The following is a 20,707-nucleotide window of genomic DNA, read 5'->3' on the forward strand; positions in this document are numbered from 1 at the left end:
GGGAAAGTGCGCATCTGCGTAGACTTGAAAAAACTCAACGAAAATGTAAAAAGAGAACGGTTCATCCTACCCACGACTGACGAAATTCTTGCCAAACTCGCCGGGTCAAAAATATTCTCATCATTGGACGCCGCGAGCGGCTTTTGGCAAATTCCCCTACATAGTGAGAGCAGTCTTCTCACTACGTTCATAACGCCTTTTGCTAGGTATTGTTTTAAGCGCTTACCATTTGGCATTAGCATAGCGCCAGAAATATTTCGTAAAATGAATGAACTACTAGGAGGATTAGAGGGAGTTGCGGTCTACATGGACGATTTAATCGTTCACGGCGAAACACAAGAACAGCACGACGAGCGTCTAAGGCGCGTTCTGGAGAGGATCGAGCGCGCAGAGCTCAAGCTCAACAAAGAGAAGTGTATCTTCAGACAGAAGGAGCTTCATTTCCTGGGACACGTCATAGACGAAAGAGGAGTCAGGCCTGACCCGGAGAAAGTAAGAGCTATCTCAGAGCTGCAAGCCCCACGAAATGTGAGCGAACTGAAACGGGTCCTGGGGATGATAAACTACATGGGACGCTACATTCCAGACTTGGCGACAGTGGGCGGGCCGCTGTTTGACCTATTAAAAGGGACAGCATCATGGACGTGTGACCAGTCTCAAGAAAGCGCTTTTCAAAAGCTTAAAGAAACTTTAATGACTGCACCTGTTCTCGCGTACTATGATTCGGGGAAGGCCACGGCGGTGTCAGCAGACGCGAGTAGCTACGGGCTGGGAGGAGTCCTACTACAGCTGCATGGAGACAGCTGGAAGCCGGTGGCATATTGTTCGAGGAGGTTAAATGAGGCAGAAACCAGGTATGCGCAAATTGAAAAAGAGTGTTTGGCCGGGGTATGGGCGTGCGAGAGATTCGAGAAGTATCTCATAGGTCTGGACAGATTTCGCCTAATTACAAACCCCTCGTACCACTGGTTAATAAAAAAGACTTGGACGCGGTACCAATACGCTGTCAAAGACTTTTAATGAGACTGATGCGATTCGCAGTGACAGTAGAATACGCACCGGGGAAGACACTGGTAGTAGCCGATACGCTGTCGAGAAGTCCAGTAGGCGAGGATACAACGAGCAGTAGACCAACAGTGAACGAGATAGCCTGTTACGTTGACGCAGTTATAACCGGCTTGCCCGTGTCACAGTCAAAGTTGAGCCTGATTGCAGCAGCGACTGAAAGAGATGAACAGTTACAACTAGTAAGTAAGTTCATTAAGCAGGGATGGCCCGAGCACGTAAGAAACGTACCGGAAGGTATTCAAGACTTTTTCTCTGTGAAAGATGCACTGTCCATAAGTGAAGGACTGATAATTCTAGGCAGACGCATTTGTATTCCAAGGGAACTGAGACAGGACATCCTTGAGCGCATCCACGAGGGTCATTTAGGGTTGACAAAGTGCAGAGAATGGGCGAATTCATCCGTATGGTGGCCTGGTATTTCATCGGATATAAATAACAAAGTTGACTTGTGTATGTTCTGTCATCTGCCAAAGACAACGACGGCGCAGGTGATAAATAGACTACAAGCTACATTTGCGAGATACGGAGTACCGGACCAGATTATAAGTGACAACGGTCCACAGTTTACTAGCGAGGCATGGACGGCATTTAAAGGAAAATACGACTTTGAACATGTCACATCGAGCCCGCACAACCCGCAAGCAAATGGGCATGCCGAGCATGCAGTCCAAGTAGCCAAGCGCATCCTCAAACAGGACGACCCGCTCCTCGCTTTGATGTGTTACCGTGCAACGCCACATTCATCTACAGGGGCAAGTCCTGCTGAATTATTGATGGGCAGGAAAATTCGAACGACGTTGCCTACGTTGAAGAAAAACCTGCAGCCAAAGTGGCCTAATAGACTGTTGGTGAGAGAAAGAGACGCTTTTGCTAAAACACAACAAGCCTTCTACTTTAATCGGAGACACGGGGTGCGTGACTTACCTGAGTTGAAGCCTGGTGCTGATGAAACTGGACCGGGAAAAGTCGTGGAAAGGTCCAGTGCTGGTCAGAGCGCAGGAGAGTGTTCCGCGTTCATTCGCGGTGCAGGCTCCGAAGGGGGAAGGTGAGATGAGGCGGAACCGCAGACATTTACAGAAAGTGCCTGCGGAATGTTTAACCTGTTAAACTGCAACCCCACTTTGGGGCTCACAGCTGAAAACGACCTACCTGAATTAAAACAATTATAGCTCCTGAGAACAGTGTGCTACAGGCACAATTAAGGTATCTTTGGAAAGAAGACACTTGGGACTCTACTAAAAAGCAATCAGAGTTGATAATTCTCAAACAGATAAAAAATTATAATAGTTGAAATGCCTCAAAAATTATTTGCACTACACAGAATGTTGTATTATTTCATGTAAAAATATATGAAAATAGACCTGGAGGAATCCAGTTCAGTTATGGATTGAAAGCCACACGACTTATCAGTTTATATTTCAAGTTTGAGGAAGATATAATGAAAAATGTGGTTCCTGCAAGCTTTTTTCCAAGACTATGTCTGTTCCATTTCTCCCTCCGCCTGCTTGAGGCACATCCCCAGAAATGACATCTCCCAACTAAAACAATTGCAGTTGCTAAACAATTTGCACTACATGCACAATTTAGACATCTTTAAAAAGAAGACACTTTACAGTTTATTACCCAAACATTAAAGTAGAAAAAAACTTAGAAAGACAAACAGTTATAGAAGTTGAAGTGTCTTGAAGATGATTTGTGCTACAATGAACACTTTATTATTTGATGTAAAAATATATGAAAATAAGCCTGGAGGAATCCAGTTAGTTAATGAATTGAAAGGCAAAAGTCTCATCAGTTTATATTTAAAATTTGACGAAGATATCATGAAAAATGGGGTTCCTGCATGCTTTTTTCTAAGAATATGTCCAGGTGCCAAGAAACCTACAGGAGACTTGATAACCTAATGTTATGAAGTGTACTGCAAGCTGTTTTAGCCATCATATATGATGCTTGAATGCTTTTTCAACTATAAAATAATAGGCAGAACCATAAGACTTTGTATTAGTGATTTATTTGTACAACAGAACTTATAAAAATATAATAAAAATGAAATATTAATAAAAAAGAGCTAAACTTCTTTGCAACTGAAAATACAAAAAGTAATATAAGTATAATAACTATAAATATAACTAGTAATATAAATAACAATATAATATAAATATATAGCTATAAAAACACACACAATTTGCAAATGTAAAAAAAAAAAACATTTACTGGCCTTTTACTGGCGGATTCAGGTCTACAACAGCAAGTGCAGATCTTGAAGAATCTGAAAGCGTTCTTCTCTTTTCTGCTGGTTGGCTGGTGCTTGGATGCCATAGCTCATCTGAAGACTCAACCTGATGCCTGTAGAATGGCAAGGAAAGGAATGAGAATTAGCACTGCATGTCCTATTTCTGTATAGTTTGCCCATTCAATCAACAATCACACTGTCATCATTCACTCTAATTACAGGCCATCCCATGAACAATGAAACTGATGGGCAGTCGGTTAGACAGCATTCATATTGATGGACACCTATACATTCTCACACAGCCCAAGCATCAATCTAACGACCGGCTATACAGTGAGCATTCATATTGATGGTCACCTATACATTCTCACACAGCCCAAGCATCAATCTAACGACCGGCTATACAGTGAGCATTCATATTGACGGCGGCCCATACATTCTCACACAGTCCTACAATCAATATAATGGCCGGTGATACAGTGAGCATTCAACAATCACACAGATGGTCGGCCGTCCAGAACTTTTCTTTTTTCGTCAATTCGTTTTTTGTAGCATAGGGGAAAAAATGCATTTTATATATTATATATATATATATATTTTTTTTCTGTGTGTGCTAGAAAAAATGCTAAATATCAGTATATATATAATCTATACTGGTATATTGTAATTTTTCTAGCACACAGGAAAAACATAAAATAAATACAGTCTCAATATATATATATATATATATATATATATATATATATATATATATATATATATATATATATATATATATATATATATATATATATATATAAAAACAATTACATGTGTTATATATATATATGTTTTATTTACACACACATGGGGAAAAATTATTTATACTTTTTCCCCATGTGTGCTAGGAAAAATGCAAAATATCAGCATATGTATAATGCATACTGGTATATTGCATTTTTTCTAGCACACAGAAACAATAAAATAAATACATTCTCACACACATTCTCAATATACATAAACAACTACACATAGCAACTCACCGGTGTGTTATTGGATCAACTTCTCTGTCAACAAGCACCGTCATCGCTGTCTTGACTCTCCTCATTGGTTTCCCACACCGCTGCTTCGAGTGAGCTCAAATAAAGCATCTTCAGCACAATACAAACTTCTTTTGACGATCCATTGGATAATAAATTCCGTCCAGCTAGTGGGGCGCTCTCTCTCTTTAAACTCAAGTGCGTCGCGTGTACTCAGGTCGTTGCCATTGAGAAAAAAACAAACGAAACTGTCATTTAATGATGTGGGGAGAGTAAGCTAATCGCGGAAGAATAAAATGGCCCTTTTTTACATTTGAGCCCCTGCCCATGAAGAACTCTCTGCACGGCCCTGCTTCCCACCCGTGAACTCGTACTAGATCGACGTACTCCCAGTTACAAGTTTTGACGTCACATAGCCCGCGAAGCAAAAATGGCAGCCCCCTACGGATGCAGTGTTTATGAAACAAATATGCAAATAACGTAAAATAAAAGGTATACCAGCTTTTCTTGCCGTCTGCGCTGTTTTTCTCCTCCGTTTCTCTCAAATAAGCAAGGAGAAAGCACCTTTGGCGATAGAAATGATTGTAAATGAGCATACACCCTGGACGGTCCTCCATGCTTTGTTTACATCTAACTACCACACGATTCCTTGCACTCAGGCAGTTTGGCGTGACTTTGCCTGGAACGCTACAAAGTCTCAAGTCGTGGTTTGAAGTTGTATTTTACGGGCTCAAAAACCTGCTTGGAACGCAGCATTACTCACCGCTCGTCTCCTCGCTCTCTCTCTCTCCCGCTACAGACTTCGCAAAACCACGCCCCCTCTGCCACAACCACATATAGAGCAACAGAAAGGAAATCAAACAAAAGAAAACAATAAATGCAAAACAAATGAATATAAAACAACAAAAGGCAAAACAAGCGTTACTAAATGCAACGCAACGGATGCAAAACATGCGTTTAACAAATGCAAAGTAAATGTTAAAGACAAAAGTAATAAAGAAAGGAGCACAAATAAAGGCACCACAAAATAAAGACAAAACAAATTAATGGATGCAACTCAAATGATTAAACAAAATTAAACTAAAGCAAAACAGCAGTGTTGAAGGTGCAAGCCATGCTGAAGTCAAGATGTTGCAAGATGCAAACTGGAAGCAAAACAAACTCCTAAAACACACAAAGGAATTATAACCATGTTACCTTAATGGGGGCCAAAGGGAAGTAGGAGTAGGTTGTACATACCGAATCGTGCAAAACACATCATCTATCCGGCAGCCAACACTTTATTCGATCACATGCAGACGGCAGAAATCACCCACACATGCATCACATGCAGTTCGCCGGTACAGCGGGGCGCAATGGCGAAGCAACGGTTGTTGTCCATCCGTGGGTGCAACAAACACTCGGACGAACGCCAGCCCAACCCAAAATTACTATTAGCAGACAACAAACATTTAAAGAACTTTTAGCATCTACCACACAGAAAAACCCTGAAGAAAACACTGGGCACCGGGCCCTGAAGAAAACACAGGGCTTGGGCGTCGCGTTGCATTCTGGGACGTGGCCATGTTGATGGCCTCGCGAATGTAAACATACAGCAATTCGAACGAGGACAAGCAGAGTTGGGAGAAAAGAAAAACTACGTTAAATTCCTGAAAAGGATGTGGAATTTACCTGGATACATTAAATAGGGAAGCCAGGGACCAGAATATGGACAAAATCCGAACTATTAATGGTTTGGATCCATATGCAATGTGCAGTTCACAAATGGATGGGTTCAGGAGCTGCAGATCATGAAGCCTATGTAACGTTAACCTTTTACCTTGAAGCATTACAACTGCACTGCAGCTGTGTTCTCTTCCATGTTCTCAGGTTGCACTACTTGCAAATAAACACTGAAAAACATCTGATTGTGTGACACTTCTTGCTTTTGCACATTATTCTGTTATTGCGTCTTGTTTATAAGACACATGCATTTAATTTAAGTATATTTATTGTGAAGATTGTGGGTATGGATGCAACAGACACTTATGGCTGTATTTAATGCACATTTATTTCAGGACAGCACTAGGGCTCATGTTTGTCAGAGCACAACATACAGACACAATCTTATCGAGGAATGTCATGTCTTCATCCTTGCATGGCAACACCATGTGAATCGGTACTTTGTCTGACAAAATAGTGTAGGCTACTTGTCCCTTTCCACGTGAATTCGGAGGTGGGCATTTTTTCTTGTGCTCTCCACATCTCTTGCATCCAGCTGACAGCGTCCTTTTGTGAAAGACGACAACTCTTTGTTACCTCGGATACTTGGTCTGCGTGGTTGCGCCTCCAAGCAGGAAAGCGGTGGAAAGTTAATCCATTTTCGACGCCAAATTAATCAAATTAATCAAATTAAGACACGCAACTGAGAGGGAGTACGTCTGTAAACAATGCGCAGTAGTCCGAGTAGCAGTAAAGGAGGCCATCAACATGGCCGCCACGCCAAGTAATGATGTCACGACGCCCAAGCCCTATACATGCAACACAACGAGACGCCGGAAGTGCGATCAGCTGAGTATGCCGCAACACCCATAGATATCCATAATAAAGGCTTTATTATGGATATCTATGGCAACACCCGTGCTGCGTCCCACTCCAGTTTTAGACACGCACTTGCGAACTTCCCTAAGCACTTCCCCTCGGGGGAATCCCTGCTGCCATTTTGAAGTGCGTTCCACTTCGTGAAGTGGACAAGGTAAGTTTATATGGACAGACCCTTGCGCCCTCGATTTTGAGTCTACTTCATATGTACACTTCAGGCAGCTTCATATACCACAATGCAACATGATTGTGAAGTCACCGCATATCGCGTTTAATTTACCCCACCACAAACAACTCTATGATATTTTTAAAAACATTTAAAACAACCCAAATACACCTATATACATATAGAATACTGCATTAAACTATTTTGTAAAGGAAACAAAATAAATAATAAATCAACTCTATAGTGGATTCGAAGTGATCAAGGGCTTAGGACGTTCCAGTTCAGTCCATTGCAAATGTTCCTCCAGTAGTAGGCACTCATGCAACGTAAGCAATGACGCACATCCGAGTGAACAAGACGGAGGGAAGTTAACGAGTGAAGGGCCTAATAAAAACGAATAAAAATTAACTGGAACGCAGCACCGCTTCTTCTTCTTCTTCTTCTTCTTCTTGCGGTTGGCAAACAAACGATAGGTGCATTCCCGCCACCTACTGGACTGGAGTGTGGCCCATTGATGAATATGGAAGAACTAAGTAATTAAATCAATAAAAGAGGGGATTTTTTTTTTTTTTTACAAAATAAACTTTAAAAAAAAAGTGCATTACCTTTTAAATCCTATTAAACACATCTACCTTTCTTAAGAAATCCATTTATGCATTGTATATTCTATGATGGTTCAGTCCATTATTCAGCATTGTTTTAAGTGTAAGTTTGCCTATCCCCAATTCTTTTAATTCTTCCAACAGAAGTACTCGTTCATTTTCATAAACATTACAATATAATATTACATTAATTATCTACTGTTTCTGCTGATCCACATAAACTACAATTCCCAGACTCATGTTTACTCATTATATAGAGAGAGTAATTTAAAGCCGTAAGCCCAAGGCGAAGTCTGGTAATAACTATATCTTCTCTTCTACTGCCAAAATTAGCTCTTTCACCTTGCCAAGGGAAAGACACCTGCTCACAGAGGAGGCTTACGGTGTAAATACATGTGTGGGGGTCGCCGGAGGGGAACCATGCACACGGGGCACCTGGCTGAACACGAGGGTCTGGGCTCGAGAGAGGGCAGACTGAACTGGTGTCAGCGTAAGACAGTGCTGGAGGAACTCAGGGCTTTCGGGAAGCTCACCTGAGGAATAATCGCACGTATCCAGTCCGTGGAGTGGAATGGCGAGCAAGCGAAGACACCTGAGCCTGGTCCATTACCGGCCACTAGTAGAGGCGAGTACATAGTCGGACACTGGCTCCACTCCGAGATTGTAGAATCTGGCGAATGTGCTAGGTGTCGCCCAGCCTGCAGCTCTGCAGATGTCTGTTAGCGAGGCGCCGTGCGCTAGAGCCCAAGAGGAGGCCACACTCAGAGTGGAGTGGGCCCTAACCCCAAGGGGACACAGTCGACCTTGCTGCTGGTAAGCCAAAACTATGGTGCCCACTATCCAGTGAGACAGCCTTTGCTTTGAGAGAGCTCTTCCCTTCCGCTCTCCACCATAACAGACAAAGAGCTGGTCTGAGGTCCTGAAACACTGCGTCCTGTCTACGTAAGCGCGGAGAGCGCGTACTGGACAGAGCGGTGCCAAGGCTGGGTCTGCCTCCTCCAAAGGCAGCGCTTGCAGGTTCACCACCTGGTCTCTGAACGGAGTGGTGGGAACCTTGGGCACATATCCAAGCCGGGGTCTCAGGATCACTTGAGAGTTACCCGGCCCGAATTCCAGGCACGCTTCGTCAACCGAAAATGCTTGCAGGTCCCCTACCCCCTTGATGGAGGCCAATGCGGTCATTAGCGCTGTCTTCATAGACAAGAACTTAATATCGACCGACTGCAAAGGCTCAAGGGGGACCTCTGCAGAGCATCTAAAGGCGTTTTCACACCTGAAAGTCCGCACCAAGGTCCGAACCGAAGTTCATGTTTTGATACTTTTTATACATTCGGTTAGTTTTGGTTTGGTTTCACATTGCAATTATGTGAGCGGACTAAAGAACTTTACATGACGCACTTGCGTCCACTCGTCATCATCGATGTGGGCTGCATCTCGACATTGATTGGTTTGTAAACGGACGTGCGTCTGACGTCAGCGTCTTTTACAAGAATGAATGAACGGACAGATGCATATCGTTGGCACTATTGAATAGTGTGCACTGCTTGACTATTTTTTATTTGTTACGTTTAAAAGTGGACATTTCAAGCTTTATATACACATATTTCTCATGTTTGTGAGGCAAGTAGCCTGCTGAGTTTCGGTTTATTTGAGACCCGCTCCAGTTCATGTGTAAAGCATGTGATCGCTCCCGCGATTATTGTCTGCTATAGACGATTTGCTTTTTATTTATTAAATCCAGGCAATTATCTGATTAAACGTTGATTAAAATTAAGATACAATTTATACAAAACGAAATTCCCATTAAAGAAATGCTTTCTAAGCAAAATCATACAAAATTTCGTTCAAAATTATTTCTGACTTTCTGTCTTCTGACATATTACGCATATTTTCACTTTTCATAATCAATGTAGCCTAGATTGAATTTAAAAATAACGTTATAATACTTAAACATAAACAGGAACTTCCTGTAAATGCTCTGAAAGTCCGAACCATACAGAAAATGCTTTCACACTAGAAACAAACCGAACCTTTGTTCAGTTTAATCCGGACCGAGACTACCTCTTTTCGTCGGACCAAATTTCGTCTGTTTGGTCCGGACCGTGGTACGGGGGAAGTTTCACACCTGTCATTTTGATTCGGACCAAACTGAAAAGTCCGAAAATCCGGACCAAACAAGGTAGGTGTGAAAACGCCCTAAGACTACTGAGAGGTCCCAAGAGGGTACGAGGGGAGAACGAGGCGGATTTAGTCTCCTCGCTCCCCTCAGGAACTGAATAACCAGGTCGTGCTGACTAACCTTTTTGTCCTCCAAGAGGTTGTGGTGGGCAGATATTGCGGCCACGTAAACTTTAAGGGTGGAGGGAGACAGCCTTCGCTCCAACCCTTCTTGGAGGAACGAGAGCACGGACCCGATCGAGCATTTCCAGGGGCCTTCTTGGCGGGAAGAACACCAGGTGACGAAGAGTTTCCACTTCAACGCATAGGCATGCCGAGTGGACTCTGCCCTAGCGGAAGTGATGGTAGCCACCACCGTAGGTGGTAGGGTACTCAAACCTGCCGCGTCCCGTCCAGGAGCCACACGTGGAGGTTCCACAGGTCGGGACGCGGGTGCCAAAGGGTGCCCCGTCTCTGAGTAAGGAGGCCTCAGAGGAATAGGCCAGGGAGGGGCTGTCGCAAGAAGTAAGAGTTCGGGGAACCAGGTCTGGCCGTGCCAGAACGGGCGACCAGAAGGACCTGCTCCTTGTCCTCCCTGATCTTGCACAAGAGCTGTGCGAGAAGGCTCACTGGGGGGAACGCATATTTGCGTAGGCCCCGCGGCCAGCTGTGTGCCAGTGCATCCGTGCCGAGCGTGCCCTCGGTCAGGGAATAGAACAGGCTGCAATGAGGAGTCGTGGGAGGCAAACAGATCTACCTGTGCGTCGCCGAACTGTTCCCAAATCAGCTGGACCGTCTGGGGATGGAGTCTCCATTCTCCAGGAAGTGGCTGAAGCCGTGAGAGCTCGTCAGCTGCACTGTTCAGGACTCCCGGAATATGGACAGCACGAAGGGACCTCAGGCGCTTCTGACTCCATAGAACGAGATGGCGGGCGAGTTGAGACATGCGACGGGAGCGTAGACCGCCCTGGTGGTTGATGTACGCTACAACGGCTGTGTTGTCTGTCCTGACCAGTACATGTTGACCCTTCAGCAATGCCCGGAAGCGGTGCAGGGCGAACCGTACTGCCAGCAACTCGAGGCAATTGACATGCAGAAGGCGCTGGGGTCCTGTCCAGGAGCCCGCGGCTGCTTGTCCATTGAACATGGCACCCCAAGCCGTGGCAGAGGCATCCGTCGATACGATAACATGCCTGGACACTCGCTCTAAGGGCACACCGGCCCGTAGAAGCTGAGGTTCGCCCACGGGGTGAGGGTCTGCAGGCAGGCCCGAGTCACTGGGACCTGGAGCGTGCCCGAATGCCATGCCCATCTCGGGACTCGATCGCGAAGCCAAAGCTGAAGCGGTCTCATATGAAGCAATCCGAGCGGCGTTACCGTGGCTGCAGATGACATATGCCCCAGGAGCCTCTGAAAAAACTTCAGTGGGACCGCACTCTTGCTCTCGAATTAACGAAGGCAAGTCAGCAGTGACTGCGCGTCAAGTCAAGGGCAGAGAAGGCGGAGGAGGCCACCAAACGGTCGCGGGAAGCACGGGGACTTCCGAGACCGCGTGAACTCCTCATGCACCTCGGGAGCGAAAGGCATTGGGGGCGGGGCCCAACAGCTGTCGGGTGCCGCCCCCAAAAACCAATCGCGCAACCACGAGCACTCGTGACAGGGCGGAGTTCCACACCAGCGCGAGGCTCACAGCTGCCCGAGATAACATGGCTGTCAACTCTAGGTCGGATCAGGCAGCGCTGGCACACCCGAAGGCGGAGCACAACCTAATCGTCATCCCCAAAGGACTCCAGCCCAGCTTGGGATGCGGCGATTGACATCACAGTGCTATCTGGAGTGTGAACGATATGAACTAGGCGTCAGAGACGGGCCGCTGCTTCAGTCCAGCACTCGCGGAAAGCGATGTGCGAGAGGCGGCGTGGCCCGAGGACCACGCACCGCCCTCAGGTCACCCTGGCCACCAGCCAAAGTACCATCTCACTCGGGGACGGTAGATTAGGGTGTGGCAAAGGGGACTCTCTCTCCTCACGGAGATCACTGAGTCTCGACCGCGACATCGCGATGGTCACGTTCCTGCAGTGGGAACATGACACATCCACAAACACTGCTCGAACGTGCTGAAGCCCAAAACACATCGAGCAGTGAATGTGTCCATAGACAGCAACGGAGATCGATCGCACCCGGAAGTGCGCGAGTGAACCGTCTTGAAAAAGACGTGCCACGCGCAAGCTCTTTTTGTGAGAGGAAAGCTCTGCAGAGTGCCGAAGCGCCCAGGGAAACACACACACAGCTGTTGCAGATCACTGCACAGATCAGCAGGCAGACAATGTGAGATCGCTGGAACGCGCCGTCACACCAACGCCCTGGAGAACCGCTCGTCTCGAAGACTGAAGAGAGGACTTCAGAATTCAGGCTTGCAGGAGTGAAGAGATGCTCTTGGCTCCGATGCAGAAAAATAATGCGATATTGCCCACGTACTTCCTTATATACCCACATGGTGGGGCGGAGTTACGTATGCAAATTCCGCATGCCCATGGCATTGGCACTGCCATTGGGCGTTTTCTAAGATCTCGAAGATGATTGGCTTCTAGGCGAAACCCCCATTCGTTAGTCACTAACGTTACGTCGTAGTGACTGAACGAAAGGGAACTACCTAACTTGGCCGACTCATATTCCCAACAATTTCCTAATACCTTTTTAATTGGATGATTTTCATAATGTCCCTTTACCGAAATCCAATAATTCAACATTAATTTTAATCTTCTTATATCAAGAGGTATGTCATTCATTTCTACCTGTAAAGCAGGAATAGGAGAAGATCTGAGAGCACCACAACATATACGTAATGCCTGTGACTGAATCATTTCTACTTTGTGCAGCAAAGTTTTGGACGCAGACCCATATGCTATACATCCATAATCTATAGTTGACCTAATTAACGCACAATATATTCTTTTCAAAGAGTGACGTCTAGCACCCCAATCCACCCCAACTAAACATCTTAAAATATTTCAAACTTTTTTGCATTTATCAACAATTTTTTGAATATGAATGGCAAAAGTCAGTTTTGTGTCTAACCATACCCCCAGATATCTTATCACATTTACTTGTTCTAATTGTTTGCCGTATAATTGTAATCTTATACTCGGACATTCTCTCTTTTTTGAAAAACAAATAACCTGTGTTTTCAGCACTGACAAACGAAATCCCCATTTATCTGTCCACTTTTCCACCTCATTAATTGCATTTTGCATACTTTTAACCACATGCATAACATTCCTTCCTCTCTTCCACAGTGCTCCATCATCAGCAAACAGAGACTTTTCGACTCCTGCACTAACTTGGGAAAATATGTCATTAATCATTACATTATATAATATAGGAATACACACACTTCCTTGTGGAGTACCATTTTCGATATAATATGTTTTGGAGTATGTTGATCGTACCCTGACTTGAATAGATCTATTAAAAAGGAAACTATGAAACCAATTAAACATTCTTCCTCCAATACCCATCTCATCCAGTTTAATTAGAAGCCCCTCTTTCCATATCATATCGTAGGCTTTCTCCACGTCAAAAAAAAAACGTAATAAAACTTCCTTATTAACTTGAGCTTTCCTGATGTCAGACTTTAAGCATAAAACCGCATCCATAGTATTCCGACCTTTTCTAAACCCACTCTGGAAAGGAGACAAATATCTTTTACTTTCCATCACATTATTTATTTTAAAAATGCAACACCCGTTTACCGTACCTCACGCTTATATACACACGTTCCATCGCAACATGTTACCTAGTGAGTGTGATCAAAATGGGACCACGGCAATAATCTGCATTTCACCACACTTAGACTGAAGTATCCGTCTGAGACTGCAGTAAGGCATTTCTCCTCTTATTTACATTTAACGGACACTTTTATCCAGAGCCACTTACAAATGAGTAGTTCTCATAATTCAATGTTATCTATACATACAGTTCTATTATCTACCTTTTTTTTCATTTGAAATAAACAAAGATGCTGACAAATCATAACAATATAGATAGTCAGTATAATTGCTCATTATTATTTTATTCTAGGATTTGTAGACAGACAGGAGTCCTATGAAAATATCATAACTGTCTGTCTTGTCTTTTAATAAATGCAGATGTCAATGAGTGTATAATGATTCCTGGCATATGTGCTCCTGGAACTTGTCTGAATCTGGATGGTTCTTTCAGATGTGTCTGTCCTGATGGGTATATCGTCCACAATGAGCACTGTGTAGGTAAGAGCACTGCTTCAAATGCCCAACAAGAGGTTACACCCCTGTGCAATATCACTAAAATGTCAAATGATTCAAAATGGTATCATCTCTCCAATGCATGAACATGTTAGTAAAATTACCAGTAAAATGTGAACACCAGACCTTTCTCAGTCTTATAATTATTGGCTGTGTCTGCATTCTGAGACAGATATTGTGAGACAGAGAAAAAATCGACTTCTCAAATATGCAAGAGGATACCGGAAGATTAGTGACCAACTAAAAATGAGTGGAAACATTGTTGCAGCAGTAATCGGGGAATAAACTGAACCAACGGATCAGTAATCAGAGCTGGAAATGATGCTCCGGAAAGTGCACATCTAAATCACTGTAATGATTTTGTACGATGTGTAATGTGAATCCAATAGAACACCTTTAGATGTTTTATTTTAAAGAGAGAGGTAGAGCAACATGACCTCCAGGGGGGGGCAATCCAACGCTCTCCATTGACTTTGCATTGCGGGAGGCTGCCTCATTGTCATTTCGGACTTATAACAAAAAACAGAACAATGTCTAAAAGCTGATATGTGACAAGGTGTACAGCAAACAAGCTAAAAAACACAGAAATACGTTTTTATAAGCTGTCGACCCAAAAAAACGAGCGTTTAAGAAGATAAAAGTGGATACAGGCAATAGGCCTACGAAGTGACGCTTCAGTAGGATGAATGGGTAAATTTTGGGATCCTGACACTCAGTATGTCTCAGTATGTGTATGTGTGCAGTAAACATTTTGTCACTGTTAAGTCAAATATCCAAATGTCCGTTTTATATATTATATTTACTGTCGCTGATGACGTTCCCCTCTAGTGAGAAGGGGCTCGCTGCAGCCTGCGGTGGATGTCCAACCCGGCCCACATCCAAGTGTGACGTCAGAGGCCAGGCCAATGCCGCCCTGCAGCCGATTTTTAAGATTTTATTGGTCATATCAATCACAGTAGAGACTGCCTCTACACCAAACACTGATCCCTAAACCTACCCATCACTGTAACGAATTAAGTACTGATTGCCTACACCAAACTCTTTTCCCTAAACCTAACCGTCACTGTAACGAATTAAGTACTGATTGCCTACACCAAACTCTTTTCCCTAAACCTAACCGTCACTGTAACGAATTAAGTACTGATTGCCTACACCAAACTCTTTTCCCTAAACCTAACCGTCACTGTAACGAATTAAGTACTGATTGCTTACACCAAACACTGATCTCTGCCCGTCACTGTAACCAATGAAATTAACTGCAGGGCGGGATTTCTGACGTCACACTTGGATGTGGGCGGAGTTGGATATCCACTGCAGGCTGCAGCGAGCCCTACTTGCCTCTAGTCGCCGTAGTTCTCAGTGACCTGTAGCGCTCTGTCTCAATGGCCTGAATCCACTTTTTTGTCCTTAAACGCTCGTTTTTTGGGTCAACAGCTTTTAAAAAAACGTCTGGGTTTTTGCTTCTGGGTTTTGTTTAGCTTGTTTGCAGTTCACTTTGTCACATATCAGCTTTTATACATTGTTCAGTTTTTTGTAATAAGTCCGAAATGACAAGTAGGCAGCCTCCCGCAATGCAAAGTCAATGGAGACGGTTTGATTGTTTTCCCCCCCGGTGGGCGTGGCCTTCAGATTATGACGCGTGTCGCTCTGTCTCTATAGTATGCAAGTACAGTGTCTGTGTGTGTGTATCAGATGTGAACGAGTGTTCGGAGGAGCCCGGCATCTGTGCGTATGGCTCCTGTTTCAACAGTCTGGGCAGCTTTGAGTGCGTGTGTAAACCTGGATTTGTGCTGTCAGAAGATAGACGCAGATGTTACGGTAATTCATCATAACCCTGTTTATCTGACTAAATTTACACAGGTGAAAATGTCTGGTTATATTTTACACACAATCAACAGAAAGTAATAGTTTTAAAAAAATGTATTAAGAAAATAAAGCATATTGGGACCATTAAGAATATGACGTAATTAGACATTATTGAAACTGACTGCACTAAACTGTGTTGTTGTTGTTTGTTTTTTGCTTTTGAATTCATTTTAGAATTTATAAAGCCTATAATATTTCAGTTACACTTTATTTAGATCATCTATAAGTAGCTTTGCAACTACATGTCAACTAACACTTATCAGAATATTGGTAGGATGTAGTAGGCCTATACTGTTAGTAGATTACTTAGGTTAGGTTAGGGTTCTTACTTAGGTTAGGGTTGGTATAATAAGTTAACATGTAGTTGCAAAGCTACTTATATGTAGTTAGCAGAATGTCTAAATTGGACCATCAAAATAAAGTGTTACAGAAATGTCTTTCCCAGTTTCTTAATATGGGTTATGTTGCGTTCTGTCATTTGAGAATGCTCTGGAATGCTTGATTCTGATTGGCTGGCAGACAAAGGTTCAGGGGTGTTCATTAATTAATTTAGTTCTATATCTTGATAACTTCCATCTCATAACACCTCCAACCTACAATTCATCCCAAAATGCTTCATTTTTTTTTTATTAAACGGCACATTTCCACTCATTGTAAAGTTTGAGATAGAATTTGATAGCATTTGATTTGTAATTTTCTATCTCAAACTTTACAATGAGCGGAAATGTGCAGTTTAATTTAAAAAAATGAAGCATTGTCAAAATAAGTAAGAAAATTAAATTGAAATATGACGATTAGACAAACCATTGTTGTATTGCTAAGGGCCATGCGCAAAAAACACATGCACTGACTTAACCCTGTCTCGCTACTTAATTCAGTATTTTCGGTACTGAAAACTTGCATTACATTTTTCAGTAGTGGTACTTTTTGAAGTAGTTAAATAACATGTTTGCTGACTGCTGAGTAACAGGTAATTCACTCAAGCTTTCTCTCCAATAATGCATACAGTAGCTTCTGTTACTAGTTAAGTTGGCTTGGGAGAGCCACATGGGCGTCAGTTTGGTTTGAAATGTGCTGGGGACAGAGACGCATTCAGAAGTGCATTTTCAGAAGTGCTGGGTACATTTTTTTTCCTCTTTCGCGCAGGTCATGTTTTGAAAGACTATGTCCTGCAGCTTACTAATGTAGCCTAAATAAATAAAAATGTCAGATGAGAGACATATTGCGGGTCTTATAGCCTATCTTACTCATGCCGACGAAAGCGCCCCGCGAATTCTTTAATATTTTTCATTTTTGCAATTTTTTTTACCACTTCATTATCAGAGTCCCACTGGAGCCCGTGTTTTTTTTATCCTCCCTTTTACACATTAGTTACAGCCATTAAAATAGTTCAGTTTTGTTTTTAATGTCAAAGTATATATATTTCGTTTTGTTTCTTTATTAAGTTAATTTAGAAAAATGTTTAAAGCATTTAATGTTTGTTAAACTAAAGTTTTTGCTTTTTAAAGTGACGACCAAGCGGCCAGCGGCCGACATTGAGTTAACCCAACACTTTAGCCTCTGAAATCAACACTTGACTTGTCTTGCTTATTAAATCCATAAAAAACACTTAAAGCATCGTTTAAACGTTTAGCCTATTATCACCACCATCACAGTAAAAAGGCATTTTTGACAAGATGAGGCAGGCAGATCGCAACGGCGCGCGCAAACAAAACGGGCTACACAATCTAAACAAATAATTAAAAATAAAAAACATGCTGGTTGTCTTACCTTAGGCTACACCTCTCCGCGAAATGAATATATATCCAATCTTCAATTCCCGTGCTATATGCACATTTAACGGAGTTCATGTCAACGAAATCAACCGATATGAGTATTTTATTCATCAGCTCTTTTCAACATCAAAGACCGCATTATGAGAACGAGCGACCTAAACACTGGTAAGAGCATTTAGTCTCATTAATTTTAATGAAGATAATTGTGCTTTTGAGCATCTAAAACTTAGCTTATTTTCAGTTTCACTTGTGGCAGTTTGCGTGTTGGCTTGCTTTACTCATTTGCGGCGATGCGTGTTGCATAGCGCCGTCCTATAGCCTAAAAAATCCTGAAGCCCGGCCCGCGTCTGAGGTAGGCTATGACTGGAAAATTGGCCCGAAGCCCGGCCCTAGGGCGTAAAAAAGTCGGGGCCCGTCGGGCTCGGGCAGAAATGTAGGGCTCTACTTTGAGTAAGGTCTTTCTTTTTAATACATTTCTTGAATGTCTCAATTACAGTAGGCCTAGCCTATAGATAATTATGATATTTGTGGCTGCACCGGGGTCCGTCATTACGCTAAATCATGAGCGGTCCATGGCACCTGCTACCCATGGCTGTTAAGAACTGTACATCAATCCATTACAACAATTTCGTGTTATGGGCACTGCCACTGATACAGGCAGCGGAAGAGCCTATTTTACGGAGCTTGCTTCTGCTTTTCAAACTTTTTTACAACAAAAGATGTCGTTAAAACGACATAAGATCTCGTTATTATGAGAAAAGATGTAGTTAAAACGACATAAGATATCGTTATTACGACACAATTGAGCATAGCTGTCAACATTGAACATTGAAAATAAGGGAGATTTCCCGGAATCCATCCACAAAATAAGGGATTTTTTTTTTTACACGATTCTTACCCACTTTTTTCAGTCATTTTATCATACGCTACGCTAGGGGTATAACGGTACAGATTGCTCACGGTTCGGTTTGTATCACGGTTTTAGGTTCACCGTTTCGGTACGGTTCAGTAGGCCTATTTGCTATGTTCAGGGAAAAAAGGACTACTGTCAAATAAAAAAAAAAGAAAATAATAAGAACAAATCATTTATATACAAGCAGCAGCACAAATAAATACTATCGAGCAAAGATACTAATAAAATAAACTATGCTTTTCAGGTTTTTCAGGTACGTCTAACATTAGTTTTCAGGTACAGAAATTGATCAAATGTAAAATAACATTGCATATTTGACTGTATAAATTAAAGATTAATGCTATTAAACTTACAAAAGCTATTCAATCAAGAGCAGTGAGTGATGCCCTTGTCTTTTGGTTGACATTAAACAGACAGCTGTAAAGGCTCCTGCCCCTTTAAGACCTCGGATATGCGTCGTCTTTTCTGGACTGTATAAAGTTTACTTAAGCCATAAACAGACTATGTCTGCTAGAATACTCATCAATATGGACATGTTGACATAGCCTACTTTTTGCGTGAGTTTGTCCGTTCAAGAGCAAGACTTGAAAGTGAACTCAATATTTGCGCGCTGAGAGACGTGTGCGCGCTCTCGGATGAGTGCACAGACAAATTTTCTCACAGTGCGCGCGACTTCTCATTCGCGTCTTCTGGCACTAAAACAGATAGTTGCGTGTTCTGAGTTAACACAATCAGAACGTAAAAATACGGGATATTTTACGGGAAAATACTAAAACGGGAAGACAGCGGGAAAAGAGCTAAAATACGTGAGAAACCCGGAAAAAACGGGAGGGTTGACAGCTATGAATTGAGTGGAAAAAATAATGTGTGTGTGTCAGCAATGCTTCACCGCAAAATTGAACTCAAGGTTTATAAAAAAAAAAAAAAAAAAAGTGGTGGGTACAAAAGGACTCATGACGAAATCTGGTGGGTACGCGTCCCCCCGTCCCCCCCGAAATCGACGCCTATGGAGAGCCAACTTACTGATATTGCTATTAAAGGGTTAGTTCACCCAAAAATGAAAATTCTGTCATTAATTACTCACCCTCACGTCGTTCGAGACCCGTAAGACCTCCGTTCATATTCGGAACACAAATGAAGATATTTTTGTTGAAAGCTGATGGCTGAGAAAGGCTTCAGATAGGCCTCCATTGGCATTCAGTACACTTATACTCCCAAGACGGATAAAAGGCACTCAAAACATCGTTACAAAGTCCATCTCACCACAGTGACTCTACAATAATCTTACGATGCGACGACAATAGTTTTTGTGCGCAAAAAAAATCAAAATAACACCTTTTTCCAACTTGTTACTGCCTTCCGTGTGTGCCTCCACGACGCATGCGCGAGAATATGACGCAGATCCGGCGTTCGGACAGATGACCCAGAAGCGATTTGTTTACAATCAGAGGAAGACGCGCGTATCTCAGCTGTTGGATTCTACATTGATCGTGCTTTAGGTCTCGGCGTAGTGCTCAAAATGGGGTTAGAGTGTGTGTAGGAGCCATATTCATTTTTTGTTTCTTTAACTTTAATTTGCTATAAATATTTTCCATTTAGTTATTATGTTTTCTTAGTGTGTGCTCCTCCTGCAGGCAATGGGCGAAATTGATTGTAAAGGCTGTAACTCCAGTCCAGCAGGTGGTGCTGAGACCAGCGCAACAGTCATTGACCGCGAGATTGAGTGTGAAGGAACGTTGGAAGCATGTGTTGGAGTAACACGCTTATAGGACTTATGTTTGTTTTGTTTATTTACCTTTTTTGAACAATAAATATAATTTAAAGGCCTGCAACTGGAACAGCTCAATCTTTTCGAGTCAAGACGGATCAGCATCACCACAAAGGGTACAAAACCATCAACAAAGGCTGGTTTTTACCAGTACAGTGTGCATTTCATGGATTCCCAAACCCCGGCGCTACGTCATATTCTCGCGCATGCGTCGTGGAGGCACACGCGGAAGGCAATAACAAGCTGGATAAAGGTGTTATTTTGATTTTTTTTGCGC

General features: G+C 42.9%; 1 protein-coding gene across 1 annotated transcript in view; it reads left to right on the top strand.

Annotated features, from left to right (window-relative positions):
• The window catches only part of fbn2a (fibrillin 2a), a gene marked incomplete at its 5' end in the record, with an annotated part of 230,050 nt that overhangs the window by 152,924 nt on the left and 56,419 nt on the right, over nt 1-20,707 (top strand). The window contains 2 exons of the mRNA XM_079803998.1: nt 13,974-14,093; nt 15,801-15,926. Of these exons, the coding sequence (XP_079660124.1) occupies nt 13,974-14,093; nt 15,801-15,926 (246 nt within the window). The remainder of the gene's footprint in view (nt 1-13,973; nt 14,094-15,800; nt 15,927-20,707) is intronic.

The sequence above is a fragment of the Gobio gobio genome (genome assembly GCF_949357685.1).
Source record: "Gobio gobio genome assembly, chromosome: 22".
In the NCBI taxonomy this organism is placed as follows: domain Eukaryota; kingdom Metazoa; phylum Chordata; class Actinopteri; order Cypriniformes; family Gobionidae; genus Gobio; species Gobio gobio.